Genomic DNA, 21,720 nt, shown 5'->3' with positions numbered 1-21,720 from the left:
ACGATCATTAAAACTACGTTTTCAAGGGATTTTGCCATGTTAATGAAGCTTTGTGAATAGTGACATATGCAAAATCGCTTGAAAAGTCCATTAAGTGCGTTAAGGCACTTTTCGAAGTTTAGTGAGTAGGCCCCTAAATCTCTGTCCCAGGCCTTCCTTAATAAGATTGTTTCCATCATGGTGCAACCACTATAATGTAGTGTAATGCAGGTAGAGAACATCCAGAAGAAAAGAATAATGTGAGAAACAATACTATACAGGTATGTATCTCTCGGGCTTTGCCTTGGTATGTTAAAGTAAAGTAAAGCCTGTCTTTTGCAGTAATGAAGACATACTTAAAGTAATAAAGCACATTATCAGAAGAGCCATCTCAGGCTATCCTATCGGGTCCTTCATCAAAGTCTTCCAGCTACGAAAATGTACACGGTGTGTTAAAAAAAAGTGTTCCCATTGAAAACAATGGGATTTTTCTCTTTGATAAATCTTGTGCAGCGTTTTTAAACAAACAAAATTGGCGGCAGCTAAGAAACACTGGGGGCCCTACTGTCTGGCCATTGTCTTTTTTTTGCCCAACTTTTCCCCCCAGTTTTACAGCTGGGAGACATTGACAAATAATCTGCTATATCTCTATATGTCGGCTGTTTTATAATAAGGGGCTAGATGAAAGACAGTTGTTATTTCCTAAGTTCCATTTGAAGAACATAAAAAACAATATATATGCTGTCTGACAAAAATACAGCAGATCAAATACTTTATCGGATGGGCGTGGCCAGCAGCAGAACGGAGCTTTCGCGCAGCCAATGAGCTCCGGTCTGGGCCCTAGGGATTCCAGGCTAAAACTGCCCCAAAACCGGCTAAATTTGCCCCAGAATGGGGGGGATATCCCTGCCAAGTATCCGTGACCCACTCCCGCTGTGTGAGCGGGTCAGCGACTCTGCAGATCCCCCTGAATTACCCCATGGTTCGCTCACAATGTGGTGCAAAATGGCGCTGCATGCGTCTGACCCTCCGCTAAGTGAGCCAGGGTGAGGAGAGGACATTCGGCGTGGGAGCGGTCTGCAGTGCCGAGAGGACAGGCGCATTCCAGCTCCCAAGTGAGTGAGTGCGGTAGATGCGTAGGGGCCGCTCGGGAGCCATGGCCAGGGGACTTCCAGTCCCTCATTGAGAAGCTCGCAGGTCCCGCCAAAGGAGGTGAGGCTGCCGTCTCCCCTAGAAAGCATCACGAGGCCCCGCAGGATCGGGCGGAAGGCGTGAAATCATGGGGGTCGGCTCAGGGAGGTGAGCTTGGAGGAGAAGGTTGGAGGGGAGAGCTGGTGGGGCCTCGTGAGGGAGCCAGGCTCACAGAGGCAGCTGGTGGGGAACGAGGACCAGGAGGGGGCCAATCAACCTAGAGGGATTGGAAAGAGCCTCACTTACCCAGGCTGCATGTCACCCTGTGGTATGCTTTTTGGGCCCCTCTGGAGGCCTCTACCCTTATATCATCCATTTCTTGATGGCCATGTAGGCCACAGGCTCCATCCCAGTCTGGGCTCTAAAAGCATCTAAAAGGAGTATATCTGCAGTCAAAACAACTCTTCCTGATGCATGCGCGAGAGCCATAGCGGATGGAGGAGTAGGGACTGAGCTCCGCCGTGGCAGGATTACAGAACCAGAATAACAACTGCTAATAGAGCCAAATATCTACCATAGACTCAACACATCCTCTTTGGGTGATAGCCCCCACAAAAGCAGCAAAAAAATAAAAGCATACGATCTTGCTTCGTACCTCTCAAAGAACAAGGAGCTTTCAGGCCCCAACCCACCGATCCGCCGGACAATCCAGGGCGGGACTTGGTGGAGGGAGGTACGAGCCGCCAATCAACAAAACAGGACTTCGGGCCTCATGCAGTAAGCCCCGATAAGGCTTTTTCGGCATTTTATAGCCGTTTTTTGCCCTCCTGATTCAGTAAGCCCCGATAAGTGGGAATTATCGGCAACTTTTCTTCCGAAAAAAAAAAATTTCGCCACCCGGCTGCCGATAAGCCACTTATCGGGACTTTTTTTTCCCGCCTGAATTCAGTAAGCCCCGATCAGCTTTTCGGTGCTGATCGGCAGGCCAGATTGGAGATTTTATGGCCAATCCAGCCCGCCAACTAAAGTTGGCAACTTGCTGAAGGATAAGCATCGGCAAGGGCGACACTTAGGAAAAATCAGCCCTTTTTCCTGCCTGTGATTGATGCTGGGGGTCTCCGGAGCTGATACCCGCACCGGAGCCCCCCGGCATGCATCCGAGGCAGGAAAAAGGCATTTAAAAGCCACTTCATTACCTTAGCGGCTAACCGCTAAGGCAATGAAGGGGTTAACCCACCGTGCCAGCGTTATTGTGGGTAGCGGAGATGGGTGAGGGGGGTATTTGGCCCTGGGTGTGAGTTTAGGACTTGCGGGGGGGATGCGGGGGCACTTAACCCCTTCACGACCGTAGCAGTTAATACCGCTACGGTCCTGAAGGGGTTAAGGCCTCCCGCTACCCACCCGCAAGCCCTAAACAACCACCGTTGGGGCTAATGCCCCCTTCACCCATCCCCACTACCCACAATAATAAAAAAACACACCCCAGCCCCACAATAACGAAATAAATAAATAATTAAATAATTATATATATATATATATATATATATATATATATATATATATATATATATATATATATATACCCAACAACACCTATACCCCCCTAACATACAGTATAGTAATGGGCAGAATGACTATTATCCACAAATGGATAATAGTGCAGTTGTCCATTTAAAATACATACACAACAATAAAGACATTAAATACATATAGCACTCACCCATGTCCCACTGCCACGATGAAGGCCATCCTCATCTTCATCCTGCCCATGCCCCATCCGCTTCTGCAAAACAAACACAAGAATTACAACATCCAAATTAATGTCCCCTAACCCCTTAATCACCATAGCGGTTATTAACCGCTACAGTTATTAAGGGGTTAAGCCACCATCACCCACATACCCTCCCCCACAAAGCCCCCCAACCACCCTCACCCAATACCCACAGGGGAGTCCTACCAAATACCCTTGGGCCTAATACCCCCTCCCCCAGCACATACAGTACAATAATGTGCCAAATAACTATTATCCACATAGGGATAATACATTATTTGGCCATTATTAAACACATTCAATACCGTTAAAATGTAAAGAAAATTGTACTAACCTCATCAATAAGAAGTCTCCGTCGCCAGCATCATCCTTGGGGTCCGTTGCCAACATTATAAATAGCCACAACATTTGAATATCATTAACATAACACTGAACCCCTTAATCACCTTATCGGGTACAAACCTGAAAGGTAATTAAGGGGTGAAGCCATCCTGCAATGCCTACAACAGTTATGCATAACATCCTCAGTGAAATAAATACCCATTGCCTAACCAAATTCCATTTAATCATTCAATCTGTAGGCTCACATGCCTCATAAAACATTGCATTTACAGTGTATACATGTAGCATAACATGTAAACTGCATGTACACGCTGCAAATCAATGTTAACAATACAATAATCCCACTCAAATCGTCATACATCACAAGAAGTATATTATTTAATCCAATAAACTCACCATCAATGAATTAACACACATCACTTACATCCCTAAACAATTAAAATACCATCCATACCAATTACACAATGAACTAAAACTATCCTAACAGAGAACAACTTCAAAACATAGAAAAAAGTACACCAACAAATACAATATACTAAAGCAAGGCTTTCCATATCCTACTGTACGGCCTGGAAGCCCAAAACTTACATCTGTCTAAAAATAAAATACATTTAGCACACATCAATGCATAGCCACAATGATTAACAATACAGAATAAGAAGCTTTAACAACACTATCATTTCTTACCCTGTATATATATCTTTACACATACATACAGACATACATACAGTGGGAAGAAATGATATGCATTATAAAAAATGAAAACATGAAAAATCAACAAAAAAAACAGTTACATTAAGTACATTTCTTTATTTAACTTACCATTACTTGCCCCCACCGACTCCCGTTGATCAGCTTACTCACGAACCATGTACCTGGCAGATACCTGGAATGCGCCGCTCCTCACCTCTGACAAGCCCCGTTGCGTTTGCCATCCCAGCCTGGGTTCATGCCTGGCTGACGGGCGGCTGATCTGTTAAATGATAATGATTAGGATTTAATAGGCTGCAATGCTTCGCGTGTCTACCAGATGGCATAAATTCATGAATTGTAATGCAGTATATATATATATACTGTGCAGTATTGCAGCCAGCGGGAATAAAATGCTTCAATCCCTGCTTGGAAAATACCTCAATGCACTCGGGCAGAAAACAGTCACAAACCTCAATACACCCGGGTATACCCGAATTCGTGGGACTAGCCGAGCTCGAATAAAGTGTGTCGCCAGTGTAAGTGATGTGTGTTAATTCATTGATGGTGAGTTTATTGGATTAAATAATATACTTCTTGTGATGTATGGCGATTTGAGTGGGATTATTGTATTGTTAACATTGATTTGCAGCGTGTACATGCAGTTTACATGTTATGCTACATGTATACACTGTAAATGCAATGTTTTATGAGGCATGTGAGCCTACAGATTGAATGATTAAATGGAATTTGGTTAGGCAATGGGTATTTATTTCACTGAGGATGTTATGCATAACTGTTGTAGGCATTGCAGGATGGCTTCACCCCTTAATTACCTTTCAGGTTTGTACCCGATAAGGTGATTAAGGGGTTCAGTGTTATGTTAATGATATTCAAATGTTGTGGCTATTTATAATGTTGGCAACGGACCCCAAGGATGATGCTGGCGACGGAGACTTCTTATTGATGAGGTTAGTACAATTTTCTTTACATTTTAACGGTATTGAATGTGTTTAATAATGGCCAAATAATGTATTATCCCTATGTGGATAATAGTTATTTGGCACATTATTGTACTGTATGTGCTGGGGGAGGGGGTATTAGGCCCAAGGGTATTTGGTAGGACTCCCCTGTGGGTATTGGGTGAGGGTGGTTGGGGGGCTTTGTGGGGGAGGGTATGTGGGTGATGGTGGCTTAACCCCTTAATAACTGTAGCGGTTAATAACCGCTATGGTGATTAAGGGGTTAGGGGACATTAATTTGGATGTTGTAATTCTTGTGTTTGTTTTGCAGAAGCGGATGGGGCATGGGCAGGATGAAGATGAGGATGGCCTTCATCGTGGCAGTGGGACATGGGTGAGTGCTATATGTATTTAATGTCTTTATTGTTGTGTATGTATTTTAAATGGACAACTGCACTATTATCCATTTGTGGATAATAGTCATTCTGCCCATTACTATACTGTATGTTGTGTATTGCTGCTATGTTTATTGGGGGCATTTGTCCCCAATAAACATGCTACTATGCGTTAACCCCTTCATTGCCTTAGCGGCTATCCGCTATGGTAATGAAGCAGCATTAATGTATTTTAATAATATTGTGCGGAAGCAGGAGGCCCCCTGAGCTGAAGCGCATTTATTTGTGGCTCAGAGACCCCCTGCCTCCCGAGTTACAGGCCCCGGTTTCGGGCATCTGTTACAGTGTGGACGCCATGTTTATTGCGGGGACGCTATAAACATGGCGGCGACACTGCCACCCGATGACACATACCGGGGCCTGTAACTCGGGAAGCAGGGGGTCCCTGCTCCACAAAGCAATGCGGTTCAGCTCAGGGGACCCCCTGCTCACTGTACAGTATAATTAAAAAGACATTCATGCTGCTTCATTACCGTTGCACATAGCCGCCAAGGTAAGGAACGAGTCTTTATTGATGTGTGTGTGTTTTATTTATACTGTACATGTGCAGAGGGTCTCCGGAGCAGAACCGCGTTGGTTTGAGGTCCGGGGACCCCCTGCCCCCCGAGATACAGGCCCCTTTATGGGGTGCCGGTATCCCTCTGGTTTGTTTACAGGTCGCGGTCACGTGATCGGGACCTTTAAACGCAGAGGGATACCGGCACCTCATAAACGGGCCTGTATCTCGGGGGGCAGGGGGTCCCCGGACCTCAAACCAACGCGGTTCAGCTCCGAAGACCCCCTGCACATGTACACTATGAGTAAAAGTTGTTTTTAAATACTTTTTTTGTTGCAGATGTTTGCGCTGAGAGAGCGGCTTGTCTCTCTCAGCTGCAAACATCTATCGGCACCAAAGGCCTATCGGGAGCCTTATCGGGAGCCAGGCTGTATCGCCACAGGTCATCGGCAGCTTTGCTTTCGCAGTGCTTCGGCAGGGATCGGAAGGATTCGACCCTTACTGAATACTGCGAGGGCAAATCGCCAAAAAATGGCCTGTTAGCCACCAATCCGCAACCCTTACCGAAAATGTTGGATCGGGGCTTACTGCATGAGGCCCTTAATCGATCTATATAGCAGTCTTATGGCCCTGATAAAGGAGGAGATCCGTTAAGTAAGAAAGGACATGTACTCGCTAGGGAAAAGAACGGACACCCTGGAGACTAAAATGGATGAAACCATTAATCGCCAACAATCTCTCACCAAAGAGTCAAAAATCCTCCACTCGAGGATGTTGGCTATTGGAGATCGCCAGGAGGATTACGATAATAGAGAGAGAAGGAATAATCAGAGATTCAGGGGTTTACCGGAGGCTATCCTAGATCCTGAAACCTTTATTCTAAAAAGGATGACAGCCACTATCCCCAACTACGCAGACTTCTTCTTGTTGGACAGATGCCATAGGGCGCTTTGGCCAAAATCCCGCCCAAGGATCCTCCAAGGGATGTAATCGCAAGATTCCACTTTTTTAAAGTGAAAGAGGCATTCTTCACAGCAATTAGAGGCACAAACAACCTAACATTCGAAAACAATACCCTCCAAGTCTTTCAGGACATTTCTCCCGCCATGCTTGCAAAACACAGCACATCACCACAGCCCTGAGGAACAACGGGATTCGTTACCGCTGGGCATTCCCGTTCAGACTGGTAGTGGTGAGAGGGAACCGCACACTGCCTGAGAAGCCCAGAGGGAGGGGTGGCATTCAAACGAGGATTGGGCCTGGATCCCTGAGGTGGTCTGGGAGAGCTAGAGCGGCCCGAGGCTGGAGTGGAGCAGAGCAGGAACCCCACGGGGGGGGGGGAGGGTGCCAGTCTCCGCTGTGGCAGGAGAGACCTGGAGAGACCTAGGGATCTGGCTGGTTCTTTGGACTTACCGGCATCACTTCCTCCTGGGCACAGAGAATCAGGTCATCCCCCTACACAGACTAGCCTCCACTTCCTTCTGTGTCCCCTGAGACGGATGTCGGCCGGTCCCTGGGATGAAGAACTGTATGGACCACTAACATTGTCTCGGACAGGAGACAAGAATAAACTGGTCCCGATTGGGAATCCGGAGTTGGAGAAGTACTCAGGGGCCGTGTCCCCTTTATGGTGCCCCCACTGCCGATTTTGTTCAAAAGCAGATCCTCAATGGGACAAGTGGGGGGCAGTGTGGGTCGGTCCTTAAGGTACTGAGGGCTCAGGCACTCGCTGCTTGGGGCCATTTCCCCCCCCCCCTTCATCTACCCCCACCTCTCCCCCCTTCCCTTTAGCTCTCCCCCCTTCCCTGCTATCTTTTTTGCCTTATCTATCCCTTCCCCCCTCTCACTACGCCCCCCTCTTTCCCTCCCTCCATCTCTCTTGTTCTCCCCCTCCCCCTTTCTTTCTCTCCCCCTCACACTCACCTTTGTGCTGCTGTATTAATCTGAAAGACCCAAATGTACCTAACTATGACACATGCAAATTAGGCAAAACCCCCGCACATAGGCAAAATTGGGCTCAATATGTTTGACTAGTTCTAAAAGGTAGCGGTCACAGGCATAGGCTTAGCTGACAGTTAAGGCTGGTTATATGATGTTATAATCATCTCCCTCCCCCCTTCCACTCTCCATCCCCTCCACCCCCCTTTCCTCCCCCCGCTCCTCCCCCCTTTCCCCTCCCCTACCCCCATCTGTTTAGATTTCACTGTTCACAGAAGTATAAAAAGGAAAGGAGGGTTATACCCCATGTTATATCCGGGAAGCTCCTGACCCTGAGGGGCCCCATCTGGGCTCCGTCAGGGGTCTGACCGCCAGATACCTCCTTCAGAACAGAGTTTGGTTTCATATTGTTGTTGATCTTTGTGGTTATAAACAAGAAAAAGTTTAAATAAAATAAATATATATAAATGTAGCCATGTGTAAAATTGGTGTACATATCTCCTTCATACTGGCAGTAATCCTGGTAAGTATGCAGGGTTGCCAGTAACAATCATGGAGGTTTGCCCTCAAACCCTGGTGAGGTGTCATATGTCCCAAAGGAAGTGACAACATGCTTTGTGTCCACTATTAGTGACACAGAGGGCGTCTGTTTCTGGAGGTGATATAAGACACAGAACTGCCTAAAGTTAGGAGTTCAGTCCTGTTGGTGTTCTGACTCTGTTCAGGAGAGTCATGTGGAGGTCTGCAACAGTGTTACAGTGTCTGATGCAATAGTTGTGAGTCTGTGCAGCTCAAGTGGCAGAGAGACAAGCTGGTGAATCTCCCTTAGGGGAGAGGTGGAAACAACTCCATTAGGAGAAGGAGGAACCTTCCAGATGGAGTGCAGCAAAGGAATGAGCGGCTGAGTACGACCGCTATGAGGGGCAGTCTGCCTGAACCTGCAATAAAGATGCCCAGTTTCACCAAATCCTTGCTGTGTAAGTGTGGAGTTATTACACAGAAGGAGGCACCCCGAGGAGGTCCTCATCAGATCCATCTCCCTTCGGACGCAGAGATCCTGATGAGGTGGAGGTGCTGCACTGGATATAGGTAGGACTCTAAACACACTACCTCAGCGCCTGTCTTGCTGATATCCCCACTACCATCATGCGGGAGACTCAGGAGTCCTGTAGCCAGCAGGGCACCAAAACATACATCCATGTAATGGGGACTGGTTAGACCACAGGGGCCAATGTGAGATTGGGTGGGTCCGACTGGTCCAGAAAAACCGTTACATATATATAGATATTGTTAAAATATTTGGTTATAAGCTGACCAATATTATTTGTTTTGTATTGAATTTGAGGTTCCCTGCCACGGCCGGGAGATCCCGCCCTGCGCTGGTAACTGGCCATATTTCCCCGAGAGGTTGGTGCACTTGGGTGCTCGCTCCTCTATTTATCCCTTGGAATTCCGTGTCCCCATTTTTACCCAAGGGTACTCGAGCTACAGGACATACCTGTCCCTAAACGGTCTAATTTATTTTCCCTCCCACCTCCCCTCCCTTCGCCCAGAGTACTACCCTCCTACACTCAGGCCAAGGCGCTTCCCACCTCACCAATCATCCAATTTGCTGACAACCCCACTGAGAGGCAGGATAACTTCGCTCCACCCATATAAATGGCATTAGTAATTATATCACATACTGTAATGTCAAGGGTCTTAACGAACCCTGTAAGAGAAAAATTGCCATGACAGAATATAAGAGATATAAAAGCAATGTAGTCCTCCTACAGGAGATGCACTTCAAGAAAGATAAGATCCCCTCTTTCTTTGATAAACAATACAGACAAGTTTTTCATTCAGCTGCTCTAGCAAAAAAAAAAAAAAAAAGAGGGGTCATGATTCTATTTAATAATAAGAGCCCATTTAAAGTTACTCACCCTAAATCAGATGGGGAAGGACGGTATTTAATCCTATCAGGATCTCTCTACGGTCAGGACCTGACCTTTGCCAATTTTTATGCCCCTAACGAAGCCAGTGCCAAATTTTTCTCTAAATTTTTTATTATCCTAAAAAAGTAGCCAAGGGTAGGGTTGTACTGGGAGGTGACTTTAACCTAGCCATGGACCCAACTGCAGACAGGACTGGGCCCCCAACCCTCCGCAGAATGGCAGACCGATCAAAGGTCTGGACTCAACCCGACATGCAGGGAGTTTACTTTCTACTCACCTCCTCATGGATCATACTCCCGTATAGATTATATTTTTATTTCCTCCAAAATAATACTCCATTGTACTTACTCGAGAATCCATACTGCAGCCTAGTCGGATCATGCCCCGGGGGAGATCAGATGCTCTCACTTTAACATGCCTGCATAATCAGCCCAATGGAAAATCAAGGAGTCCTTGCTCAAAATCCCTGAGATTAAAAAAATACTTGACGAAGAACATCCCCCTTTGTCCTCCGGGAGGCCCATAAGGCCACCCTTAGAGGAAGGTTAATCAGCATCAAGAAAGAAAGAAAGAAAGAAAGAAAGAAAGAAAGAAAGAAAGAAAGAAAGAAAGAGAAACTCGTATAAAGAGGGCTCAAACAAAATTGGAAGAGCTGTCCAAATTACATCAAAGAGAGGGGCAACATGCGGGTCTAATTAAACTGAATGAGGCCAAAGCTGAGCTGAATCTCCTTCTCACTGCTAACGCAGAAAAATCCCTCGCCTTCACTAAGGCTAAATTTTTTGAGAAATCAAATAAACCTGACAAAATGTTGGCTGCTAGACTTAGACCCGCTCCAACAAACCGTAATATCCACGCGATCAGACAGAAAACAGGCAATCTTTCCTCTAATCTGACCTTGATAATCAGGGAATTCCAGGCCTTCTACTCCAAATTGTACGATGGTAACAAGACTAAATAAAGTAAACACTTGACATCCCAACTGACGAACTTCCTGGAATCATCTAATCTCCCCACAATTGACCCGGACGAATAGGACAAATTAGCCCAAAACATCACACTTGAAGAAGTTCTCTGGGTTATTAAAGATCTTATATTGGATAAGGCTCCGCGACCCGGTGGCTTCTCGAATTTATATTATAAAAAATTCTTCCATATGCACGCCCCGGTCCTATAAATTATGTTTAACTCTATCCTCATGTCATGATAATGTCATGAGATATTGGGTATTTTTAATCCCTCTTGTGCTTAAGGGGTTAATGAGCTACACTTTTAAGAAAAAATACAAAATGCTGAGTCTGGGGTTAATACCGACGCTCGCAAGCGTACCCACTTTTCACACACTCAGGGGTCCCTCAAATGGGTTGTATCTCTCCTCAAGCCGTCCCAATATACCACCGCCACGAACAGCACACAAGTGAGCACGTGACTTTAGATATGCAACCAGGGTTAATACACAAAGGCTTCTCTAGCAACCCCCCTTTCTCCTCTGCAAGGAAACAGCGAGTTAGTATTAGCCCCCCACTCAATTGCACATCATAACCGTCCACTGCCACCATCTGAGGTTATGCAGATATGATAAAAGATCTTAGACTAAAATATCCGCCAGGGCCTCAGGTCCCTGTTTATTATAGGAAAAACTATGCACTTTAACACAAAATCAGTTGTAGTAACATGTGCCCGAATTTAGCAAGTTATTCTCTCCAGCGTGCACAAAGTTCATTCAGAGCCCAAAGCATTACTTATTAAATGTTTTAATATATATAAAAATACAGTGCTGGAATTACAGAAAAGGTATTACAAAATAGACATACAATTACAATATAAGGCAGAACAGCTTCTTAAAATAAAAGGGGTAAAACAGAAAATCCTATACAGTACATTACCACATGCTATGGATTTTTCCCAGAGAGGCACTGGTTCAGAAGATGAGGTCTGCCCTGCTTTCGAAGCATGCCCCTGGTCAGATCTGACTTGTAAAAACCTGGCCCAGACTTAAGTACAATTCTTTCTTAGGGCACCTTCATAAAAACTACAGACCAATTTCTTTAATAAATTCAAATTTAGAAATATTCTCCAAACTACTAGCTAATAGATTAAATAAAGTCCTCCCCTCACTGGTCCACCCGGACCAGGTGGGTTTTGTCCCTGGAAGACAGGCAGCAGACAATACCAGATGCATTATTGAGCCGGGGGCGTTCGCTGCCAAACATTCGCTGCCAAACATGCCCAGGACATACTTGAAAACGAGAGGTAACTCTCAATGTATTACTTCCTGGTAAAATATTTTATAAATAAATAAACTCGCGGTGCCATCGATGGTTCTGAGTCTTGATGCCAAAAAGGCATTTGACCGAATCGACTGGAACTACATGTCAAAAACGTTGCAGGCATTTGGAGTGGAAGGCCCTTTCCTTAGAGCCATCGAGGCATTATATACTACACCATCGGCAAAAGTATACTCTCAGGGATTCTCTTCTGAGGCTTTTCCTATACTGAACAGTACCAGGCAGGGATGTTCTTTATACCCCTGCTATTTTCCCTCTGTATTTAGCCTTTGGCCGCAAATATAAGAAACAACCCCAATATAGCGGGAGTGCAGGTGAAGGACCAGATGTACAAAACCGCTCTTTTTGCAGATGATGTGATCCTTACAATAACCAAACCTCTAACCGCTCCCCTACCTGTACTCCATTCTATCTTGTTTTAAGGATATTTCAGGTTTCAAAATAGCAACAAGTCTGAGGCACTAAGTATTAATTTGCCCAGAGACCAGGTTAAATTGATTGCTCTAAACTTTGACTTTAAGTGGCAGCCGAGGGCGATCAAATACTTAGGGATGTTTATAATAAGGGATTATGGCTCCCTCTACAGGGAAAATGACCCAAAGGTTCTGAGGGCTCTCAAGCTGAAATCGGGTCATGGTCTGGCCACGCTATCTCATGGATAGGCAGAATCCATAGCATAAAAATGAACATTTTGCCCCGCCTCTTGTACCTCTTCCAGACTCTGCCAATTCCTTTGGTCCTAAGGGATTTTAAGACTCTACAGTCTACTATAAACAAATTCATCTAGAAAAACAAAATACCAAGGATTGGTAAGAAAATGTTAAATATACCAAACAAGGCAGGGGGCCTGGGTCTCCCGTGCCTTATGTCCTACTACAAAGTGCCGAGTAAACATACAAACAAAAAGTTCCCTAATGCAGTGGTGCGTAAAGCGGGGGGCGCGAGACTCGCTGCGGGTGGCGCTGGGTTTATAGAGGCCCACGCGCTTCCCGAAAGCATTTCAATTAATGCCGGGGGAGCTGCAGAGCCTCTGTAAACCTTAACTTACCTTGATTCAGACGCTCCTGGTGACGTGTCGCCATGGCAACACGGCGTCATGACGCCAGGACGTTTGAATCAAGGTAAGAGGGGGGGCGGCGCGAGGAGAGGGGGAAGGTCAGCAGGGGGAAAAGATTATGCCCCCCTTCCTTAATGAATGCACTAATTGCAGTATTGGAATGTTAATTTGAACAAATGTAAAACCCTTTTAATAGTAAATAATCTAAAAGGGTTTTGTACAGAGGGGTATGATATCAATGTCCATAACCAATCCCTTAGACCACATAAATATTTGAGAGTATAGCATATATTGTAATGCTTATTGGATACCTCTTTCTTTTATGTATTATTTAGTCCATATGCTCAGTCCCAAATGAATATTTACCCAAATGGCTTCATTTTATTAGGAAATAAGTAATGGCTGATTTATTGATATCTTCATTACACCAGATTTCTGATGTTTATATTTATTTACTTAAACACAGGGAAGATTGATGCTATCTCCGTGCAAAAAGTCAATGAATAGTGAGAAAGCCACATTTGAACAGTATATGGTACATAAAACATAATATAAAAAAGGGTGCTAATTTGAGCATGCTTAGGAGAATGTGCCACAACTTAGCCTTTTAGTTGTGGGCCATGTGCTTTTGAAATAGTTGAGATGTTACTGGCATTCACAATTCAATATGCATCTTACACCACTATAATCCTGAGCAGTTCAGGATCCTGTTCCTGCATCATTAGAACAAGTGACAGATATCATATTCCCAACTGTTTGGAGATATTCATACCTGATAACCCTCTAGTTATGGGCACACTCAAAAAGTGTATTTATGCCTTTGAGGTGCGGTTCAGTGACCGCATCAAGTTACAGCCTCATATACAGCGTCTTAGCACTATTACTACGAATATTAAACTCTATTAACCACCCGGTTCTCATTCAATATATAGCATATGAATATTCATGTTACACAGCAGGTGAGTATAGTTCCTTTGGTAACAGACACATAGATATCAGAGTGTTTAATATTCAAACCATTGTTATCTGATCATTTGCATAGAGCAGCTCTACTTCCGACAATAATTGCCTAAACAAACTGCCACTTAATATTGCACGAGCGATTACTTAATCTTATGCGCAATATGTAAGCAGTTCTCTTTGTCAGTATTTTTGTTTGTCCTCTGTCCCCTGTCCCCATATAAAAAAAAAATTCTTACATAGAGTATGTATAATGACCAGTCATAGGTAATTTCTAAGATATTCACTTGATATGTACAGGGTAGTTAATATTTAGCTTCTGTTTCTTCTTAACTGACACCACCGTATAAGTCATCCAGCTGTTACTTAGTTCTTCACCTGTATATGATATAGTGGTATAGCGGTGAAGATTAGTGTATGCCTGTATCAGGTATTCAGGTACTAATGCCTGATATCCCTCTGTTTCAAGGCACATGAAAAACGTGTATTTACGCCTTGAGGCGCGGTTCAAAAGACCGCATCCAGTTATAGCCTCACACAAATGTTGTTAGTAATAATGGTATGTATTTGTATCTCTCAGTTAATTGTCAGCCTTTGCTCTTAGCAATATTCTCATAACTGCTACATTCCAACCGTGTTCTGGAGAGTCAGCAGCGGCGGTATTTAGCTATCAGCCTGTTTAAAATACCAGCGGATACAAATGTAGCTACTCGCATGTAACCGTTATTCCGATGCATGCGTTTGTAGCAATTGTAGTGAATCGGCTTTTACTTTCAGCCGAGAGGTGTGGGATTACTACACCTCTCGGCTGAAAGTAAAAGATTTTTCGGTCTGGTTCTCCCCCTGGATCCCTGGCTATTCCTCTTAAACAAACCATGCCACCTTCTCACGAGACACGAGAATAAATTATTGGGCCCCATGTCCTCATCCGCAAGACGCGAATTAGCGGCAGTATGGAACCAATTAATTACCCCCCCCCCAACCTCCAAAGTTAAAAATAAAGGCTGGCAGATCTGCTGCATGGAAAAGCTGGTCAGTCTTAACAACGACACCTGCTCAGACTTTCAGAAGGTGTGGGTGCCATGGATCCTGGGTGCTAGACAACCAGGATTAGATACCCACTCAATTCTGTTGCTAAAATTGTTATATATACCGGCTGGGTGATTGAATGTTATAAGATGCTTTGTTCTGTAAAATTGTAACTGGACTTGTACCCCCCACCCCCTCTGTCTTTATTTTTTGTACACCCTTACTTCCCTTTATTTTTTCCCACTCCCCCCCCCCTAAAAAACTTCAATAAAATTTAAGTAAAAAAAAAATACTTTATTATCCTAGTCTAGAATATTAATGTAGTTGAAAACGTTTCTGAAGCTACCGTATACATTCATGTCTTCAGTAACGATGTCCTTCCTAAATTGATGCTTTTAGATGAACAATTGTTCTGATATTATCAAGCGGAAGTTGTTTGTGATATGAGTGCTATAAATTAAGGACTTCTGCCAAGACTTTCTGATGTGCTTTTTAACTCTGAAATACTTTTTTGAAATAATTAAGGTTCAATGTATCTCTTTTTCTAAACATTGGCCCACCTTCACTAAAGGGCATTAGCACGCCCTATCTCCCGTTCAAATGAATGGGAGTCCAACTGTGTTAAAGCTTAGCAACCTTTAGTGAATGTGGGCTATTGATAGCAGATAACAGCTACTTGACCCACCAGGTCTGCTTGTTTGCTTATCTGTTGGGAAACCTCAGAGCCAGTTAGACCAGAAGTGCGCAAATATTTTCCCTGCGCCCCCTGTTTGCTCTTTCCCCCCCCCCTCTGCTGGCACCCTCCCTTTTACGCAACGCGACATCACGTGACCCCGCGGCGTCAATGGTGGCGTGCCGTCAGAGACAAGGTAAGAGAACTTACAGAGGCCTTGGGGGAAGAGCGTGGGCCCTCTGTAAGTGTCGTGCACTCCTGAGTTAGAACATTGGCTTTCTCTCATATTTAGAACCCCTTTGTGTCTCACCCAATCGGATTTGTGCTCCTTAACTGTGTTAGTTTCCAAATCTCAACCACTTGTGTTGATTTTTTTTTTTTTTAAACAGCAGCAGCAGTATCATGCAACTTTAGAAACAGGCAGGTACATATAGTGAGCTAACACTTTAGAAACCAATGCACTACTCAACAGCTCGTGTAAAAGAAATGAGTAAGAAAAAACAAAAGTGGCATAACTTCATGTTCAGATAGATTATATTGTCTGATGTTTTTTTGTTTGCGTGCGTGTCATCAGTAAACGAGGAATAGGGCCGTGTACCTGGGCAGGAGACCACGTAGGTTCCCCATTACGACACAGAAAGTTATTCAGACCTCCTGAAGCTACCACCGCTTTTCATATCCAAGAAGTGACTAATGTCTCTGCAGACTCGCGGCTGCTGCCGTGCACCCTGGGAATTCTGCTGCCCTGATTCATTTCAAAATGTGACTGTTTGGTTTGGCAGGCGATGGTCTACCTTTGAAAATGAATGCTAATAAAATCAAGTGCTGTTTACCGAATGCAGTGTAAGCAACGGAGAACTGCATTTAGCATGTTTTTCCTGGCAGGTCCGTTTAACTGGAGGATGATCGGCAGGGACGAGCGTTAGGAAGGGGAAAATGGAAATGGTTTATGTTTCAGGAGTGAATGAATTGTATTTGTGGCAGAGGCAATCCGTAAGTTTCCTGCTACGTTGCGAGAATGTATGTTTGCTACTAATCGCCTTCTCAGACGTATGCATGCCAGGCCTCTTTTTCTTCTGGGAAGGTATTTAAATAACAGTAGCACAAACAATTCATTATAAAAACATTTTGTATTTTTTACAATCATTTTGAATATTTTGTGCTTTAGGAAGTGAAGTATAATGCAATATCGGCTTTCATATACACAGGGTAACCCTAAGGCCACGTCTATAGAAGGACAAGCAGCGCTGAGCCGTGCGGACGCTCCGCGCTGAGCCCGGGCATCCTCAATGAGGATGTCTTTAGAGGGGGCTCACGCGAGCGTCCGCAGGCGTGCTGAGGAGTTGGATTTTTCAGCCGACAGCCAAGCTGTTTTTCAGCGCGCTGTCGGCTGAAAACATCCAATCAGCGCGAAGCAGCGTCAACGTCACGGCGCCGTGACATTGACGTCGGTGCGTCGCGGGCGATTGGCCCAGCGACGTCACTGCCCCGCCTCCCTCGTCTCCCGATCGCGGACGCTGGCTCGCCTGCATGGGCATGAAATCACTAATGCTTGATCAGGTGAGCATCAGCATCCGTGCGGCTCAGCGCTGCTCCACGTTCTATGGACGCAGCCTAAAGCATTTAGTTATTTGCACCATTTTCCTACTGCCTGTTATTTTAAAGCACATTGGCTGCCAAATTTGCAACCGTTTTTCTACTAGAGTCCTTCATTTGTAAAGTCCTGGCTAGAACTCCGTTGAGTTAAAAGGTGCTACCAGTGGTTAATAAGCTACTGACTTTGGTGTGCTTCACTACTTCATGCGTTCTTACAGTACCTGCCTCTTCAACCTCCTCTCTCCTGTGTCTGGATGATGTTATGAATCAGGCAGGTAGTAAGTGGGGAAATCTTCAGGATCCTGGACCTCTCCCTCTTTATATATATTTGTTGTCTATAATGTGCTAACAAAACAGACATGGTGACACACCACACAGACATTAGTAAAGCTTTGGAAAAATATTTATTGGTGAGTGGCATGTAGGCATGTTATTATTTTGAGAACGAGCCAGACTGCTATTACATTTGGCACAAATGTACTTTATAAATAAATGCAACACATTGCAAAACAGCACCTAACGTTTACACCTCTGCAACTATTTGTATCTTCAGAATAAATTTAAAAAAATGCTGTTCTTTATTTATTGTTATTTATATGCAAACATGATCAGCACAAACTCTGTTCCACATTGACACATGACTTGTTAGCATATCTTACATTGCTTTTTAACCTTTTCTTTCAGGCCTACAATGCGCCATTGAATTAGCAGAGCAGATCTCGGCTTTTCCCCAGAAGTGCATGCGCGCTGACAGAGCCTCGGCCTACTACAGCACATTTGACGCCTCCAGCTTTGCAGATGCGATGCAGTATGAATTCAATTGCGGAGCTGAAGTTCTTGCTGAAGAATCTGTTGGGGGTGCCAAACGATTCAGTGCAGGAGAAGGGAGGCAAGGAAAGTTATAAGTGGGAGTTCTGAGGGAAACAAACATGTTTCAGATTGATGTGGGCTGGGAGGAGTATATACACATACAGTATATAGCTACACTAGTTCGGACCATGCTTTCACTGGCTCATGTACTGTACTATACGCCATTTGCTGAAGTGGATGTAAGAAGTCAAAATCTGACTGCACAAATCCAGATTAGTAGAATGTGTATTTGCTCTGTTTCGGGAAGAACATACTTCATTTAAATATCATTTAAAATAATAAATACAATTTAACACAGGCTGCACCCAAGTTAAGAAAAACTGTAATCTGAATGTTTTCATGTATATTTTCATTTGTTTTTAACATGATGGAATCTTTATTATTTAGAACTTTTCACTGCTATTTCACAATCAGGCAACTTGTGCCAACTATTGAAGTGAAACATCTTTGCTGGCACCTACAGAGTTTTGATGGGAAAAATCTCTTGGCTGGTAATGGAAATCTGTGACGGAAGTGACGTCATGGGTCGGAGATGGCTGCACGTGTGCAGAAGCAGCCGCTGTACTTCGCGCATGCACAGAAGCATCCGCGATACTCCGTGCATGTGCAAAAGCAACTCCGTACTACGCGCATGCGCAGAAGCGACCGTCTTACTCCACACATGCGCAGAAGCAGCCACTGTACTCCACGCATGTGTATCCGCCTGTTTCTTCTTGGCTTCCTGCAGACTTGCCTGCAGCTCTTGCAGCTGGTTCCACAGTGTGTGCGCTGCTCCAGGGAGACACATACTTTTTTTCTTTCTTTCTGTACTCTCCAGTGCTTCCTGCACTTCTAATTTTTCCTGTGTCAACTGTTTTTTTACTTTACAATGTTCTGTGTTGAGCGCGCAAATCTCTTGCTGAGAGTTTTCTAGCTCTGTGATGAAATTTTGATCATCATTCTGGGACTTCTCATAATACTGTTTGCAGTCCGCACTCGTTTTGTCCGACTCGCTCAGTTTTCCATTCATGGCGGTAATAGTAGCCTTTGTCATCTCAAGACTAGTCGTTATTCCCGTGACTATTGCGCCAGGCGCTCTCGGCTGTAGGACATCTCGGGTCTGGTATAGAGACAGCGCCATCAGCTGTACTAATAATGCAGTATTCTCTACCTGGGGTTTTGTAAATTGCTGCAACCCCTGCATTAATGCAGCAGCGCTTTCTGCTTGGCTACGCTGTAGAATAGTAGTATTCTCTGTCTGGGCCTGCTGTACTGTGTTTAGAAATTCCTCAATTTTTCACTATGTCCTCTGGAGGTGCTATTTCATCAACACTTCACACTTTCTCTGTGTATGCTGTAAGCACAACTGGTCATATACAATGTGACAGACTTCACTCCAGAGTTTTTCACTACAGCTGGGCAGCCATTTTAAATCCCCACATTTATTTTCAAACCCATAATTTCCACTACTCAGTGCCTTTTGGACTGCCTGCATTAAACGCCATCAATTGTGAGACGGCCGTCACATTGCGGGGTCTTGTGTCCCATATTAAGGCAGGAAACTCTGTATTTCTTTATACAGGGTTTTTTTTACAGGTGTTAAATAACACAATAATAGGCCCACCATCCCTCCTAAGGAAAAACTAATCATAAAAATAAAGCCTACTCCTATCAGGAGATTGTCTAAACACCAGCTCCCGCTCTGATTGTGTAGGGCCAACTAAATTGGTTCCCAGCTTTAAATAACTCACCCTGATTAGCAACACTATTAACAGTCCTTAGGCACCCAAATATACATTATTTATAATAATGTGTCTGTGTGTGTGTCTCTGTGTTTATCTGTGTGTGTGTGTGTGCACATCTCTGTGTGTGTGTGTGGGTGTGCGGCTACTGTGTGTGTGTCTGTGCGTCTCTGTGTGTGTGCGTGTCTCTGTGTGAGTGTCTGTGTGCTGCGGCTACTGCGCAGGCGTCTGTGTGTGTGTGCACCTGTGTGTCTGTGTTTGTGTGTGTGCACTGTGTCTGTGCCTGTGGTGCGTGTGCGCTGTGCCAGGGCCTACTGCACAGGTGCACATAGGATGCGGCGCCTAAATCGCAGGCACGCCCAGCATGCGGCACCTACTGTGCAGACGGACATGACAACGGTTCCTTTACATGCCCGAGCGTGGGAGGCCTCCGCATGCACGCCAGCTGCCATAACGGAATGTTTTGCCAGCAGTGACGTCACTTCCGGGACAGCACTTCCGTCAAGGCAATTTACTCCAAGGAAAAATTTTCATTTGGTATTTGCCAGCATAGAAGTTTCACTGTAATAATACCTTAAAGTCAAATAATCTTTAAGAATGATATGTGTATTCTCTATACCAAGTGTAACCTCTCCTGAATGATTACAAGCATGGTTAGTGTATGCTAGGCCCCAGCCTGGGTTGCTATGGGAATCCAGATGTCACACGGGTATTTAAGGAGAAGGGACTTTTGTAGGTTAGGTTCTAGGAAGACAAGAGGAGAGGAGCCTCGGGGAGAGTAGACACCCATGTACTTAAAGTAATAATATAAACCAGGCCCCCTACTTTATTATGTTCTAGACAAGGATAGTAACCTTGTTTATTATGATCCCTAGAGAAGACTAAGGGAGTCCAGTATACATTGCTAAGTGAGACGGCATGCGATAGAGGGCCTCAGTAACGAGGATTCCCGGATACTGGTGGATCGGTTCTAACCGCGGATCTGCATTGACATTCCTCTCAGGCTGAAGTGGAAGTGCCAGTTACCATACAGTAAAGGGCAAAGGTATTGGGTTACATATACAGGACCCGCTAGGAACCCCAATGGGCCTAGTATTACCAAGAATGAGGAGAGATGTCCCAAACGAATGAGGAGGGGGGCCCGGGTCTTTTCACATTGAAGAAACAAGTAACAGTGTGCAACTCTATTTGAGTGTTAAGAGTGGGCACTAATGGAAGAACCGTATTCATGTATGTCTGATATAAAATACAGTGCAGCGTTGTCAATATGTGACTGAACGGTTTTTGTGTTTGGGGACACTAATAAATGACAGTTGTGCTACAAAAGTTCTTGGCGCCTATTATTCTACAATCTTGCTACCTCATCACCAAGCTGCCCGAATCCAGCCCCTGAGTCGAGGTAACCCATGCAGATTTGCCATAACTGTATCTAACACACCAATGTAATGCAATTCCTAGAAGCTGGGCAGGGAGGGTTACACAAGAATGTATTAATTACTTTACATTTGGTTCCTTTTTTGATGTTAAGGAAAATAGTGTGTGTTCCTCCTTAAATATAGGTATTAAAAACAAAAGTTTAAGTTGAAATGTATTTGTTCCTGGTCTTGTTTTTCATAACTCTTAAGTCTTTCTCTTCACCTCAGATTTCTCTCACAGGTTTATTTGATACTATTAATCAAAGAATCCATAATGTATTTTACATATGATTCCAAAGCTTTGACGCATGGTCAGTGCTGCTATGCATAATGTTATGCCCAATATCAGATTCTGGAACATGTTAATTGAAATAGTTAATGAATGAGGCCATTGGAATTGAACTTTTTAGCAT

At 44.5% G+C, this 21,720-nt stretch overlaps 1 protein-coding gene across 1 annotated transcript in view; it reads left to right on the top strand.

The window, feature by feature from the left end:
- Window positions 1–21,479, top strand: part of LOC142487058 (enoyl-CoA hydratase EchA19-like) — a 126,649-nt gene extending 105,170 nt beyond the window's left edge. The window contains exon 6 of the mRNA XM_075585744.1: window positions 17,986–21,479. Coding sequence (XP_075441859.1) covers window positions 17,986–18,206 — 221 coding nt within the window. The 3' untranslated portion in view covers window positions 18,207–21,479. The remainder of the gene's footprint in view (window positions 1–17,985) is intronic.
- The last annotated feature ends 241 nt before the right edge of the window (window positions 21,480–21,720 follow it).

Source organism: Ascaphus truei, chromosome 2 (genome assembly GCF_040206685.1).
Source record: "Ascaphus truei isolate aAscTru1 chromosome 2, aAscTru1.hap1, whole genome shotgun sequence".
NCBI classification, from domain to species: Eukaryota; Metazoa; Chordata; class Amphibia; order Anura; family Ascaphidae; genus Ascaphus; species Ascaphus truei.
The sequence above is the reverse complement of the archived record's forward strand: the minus strand, read 5'-3'. Positions and strand labels throughout refer to the sequence as shown.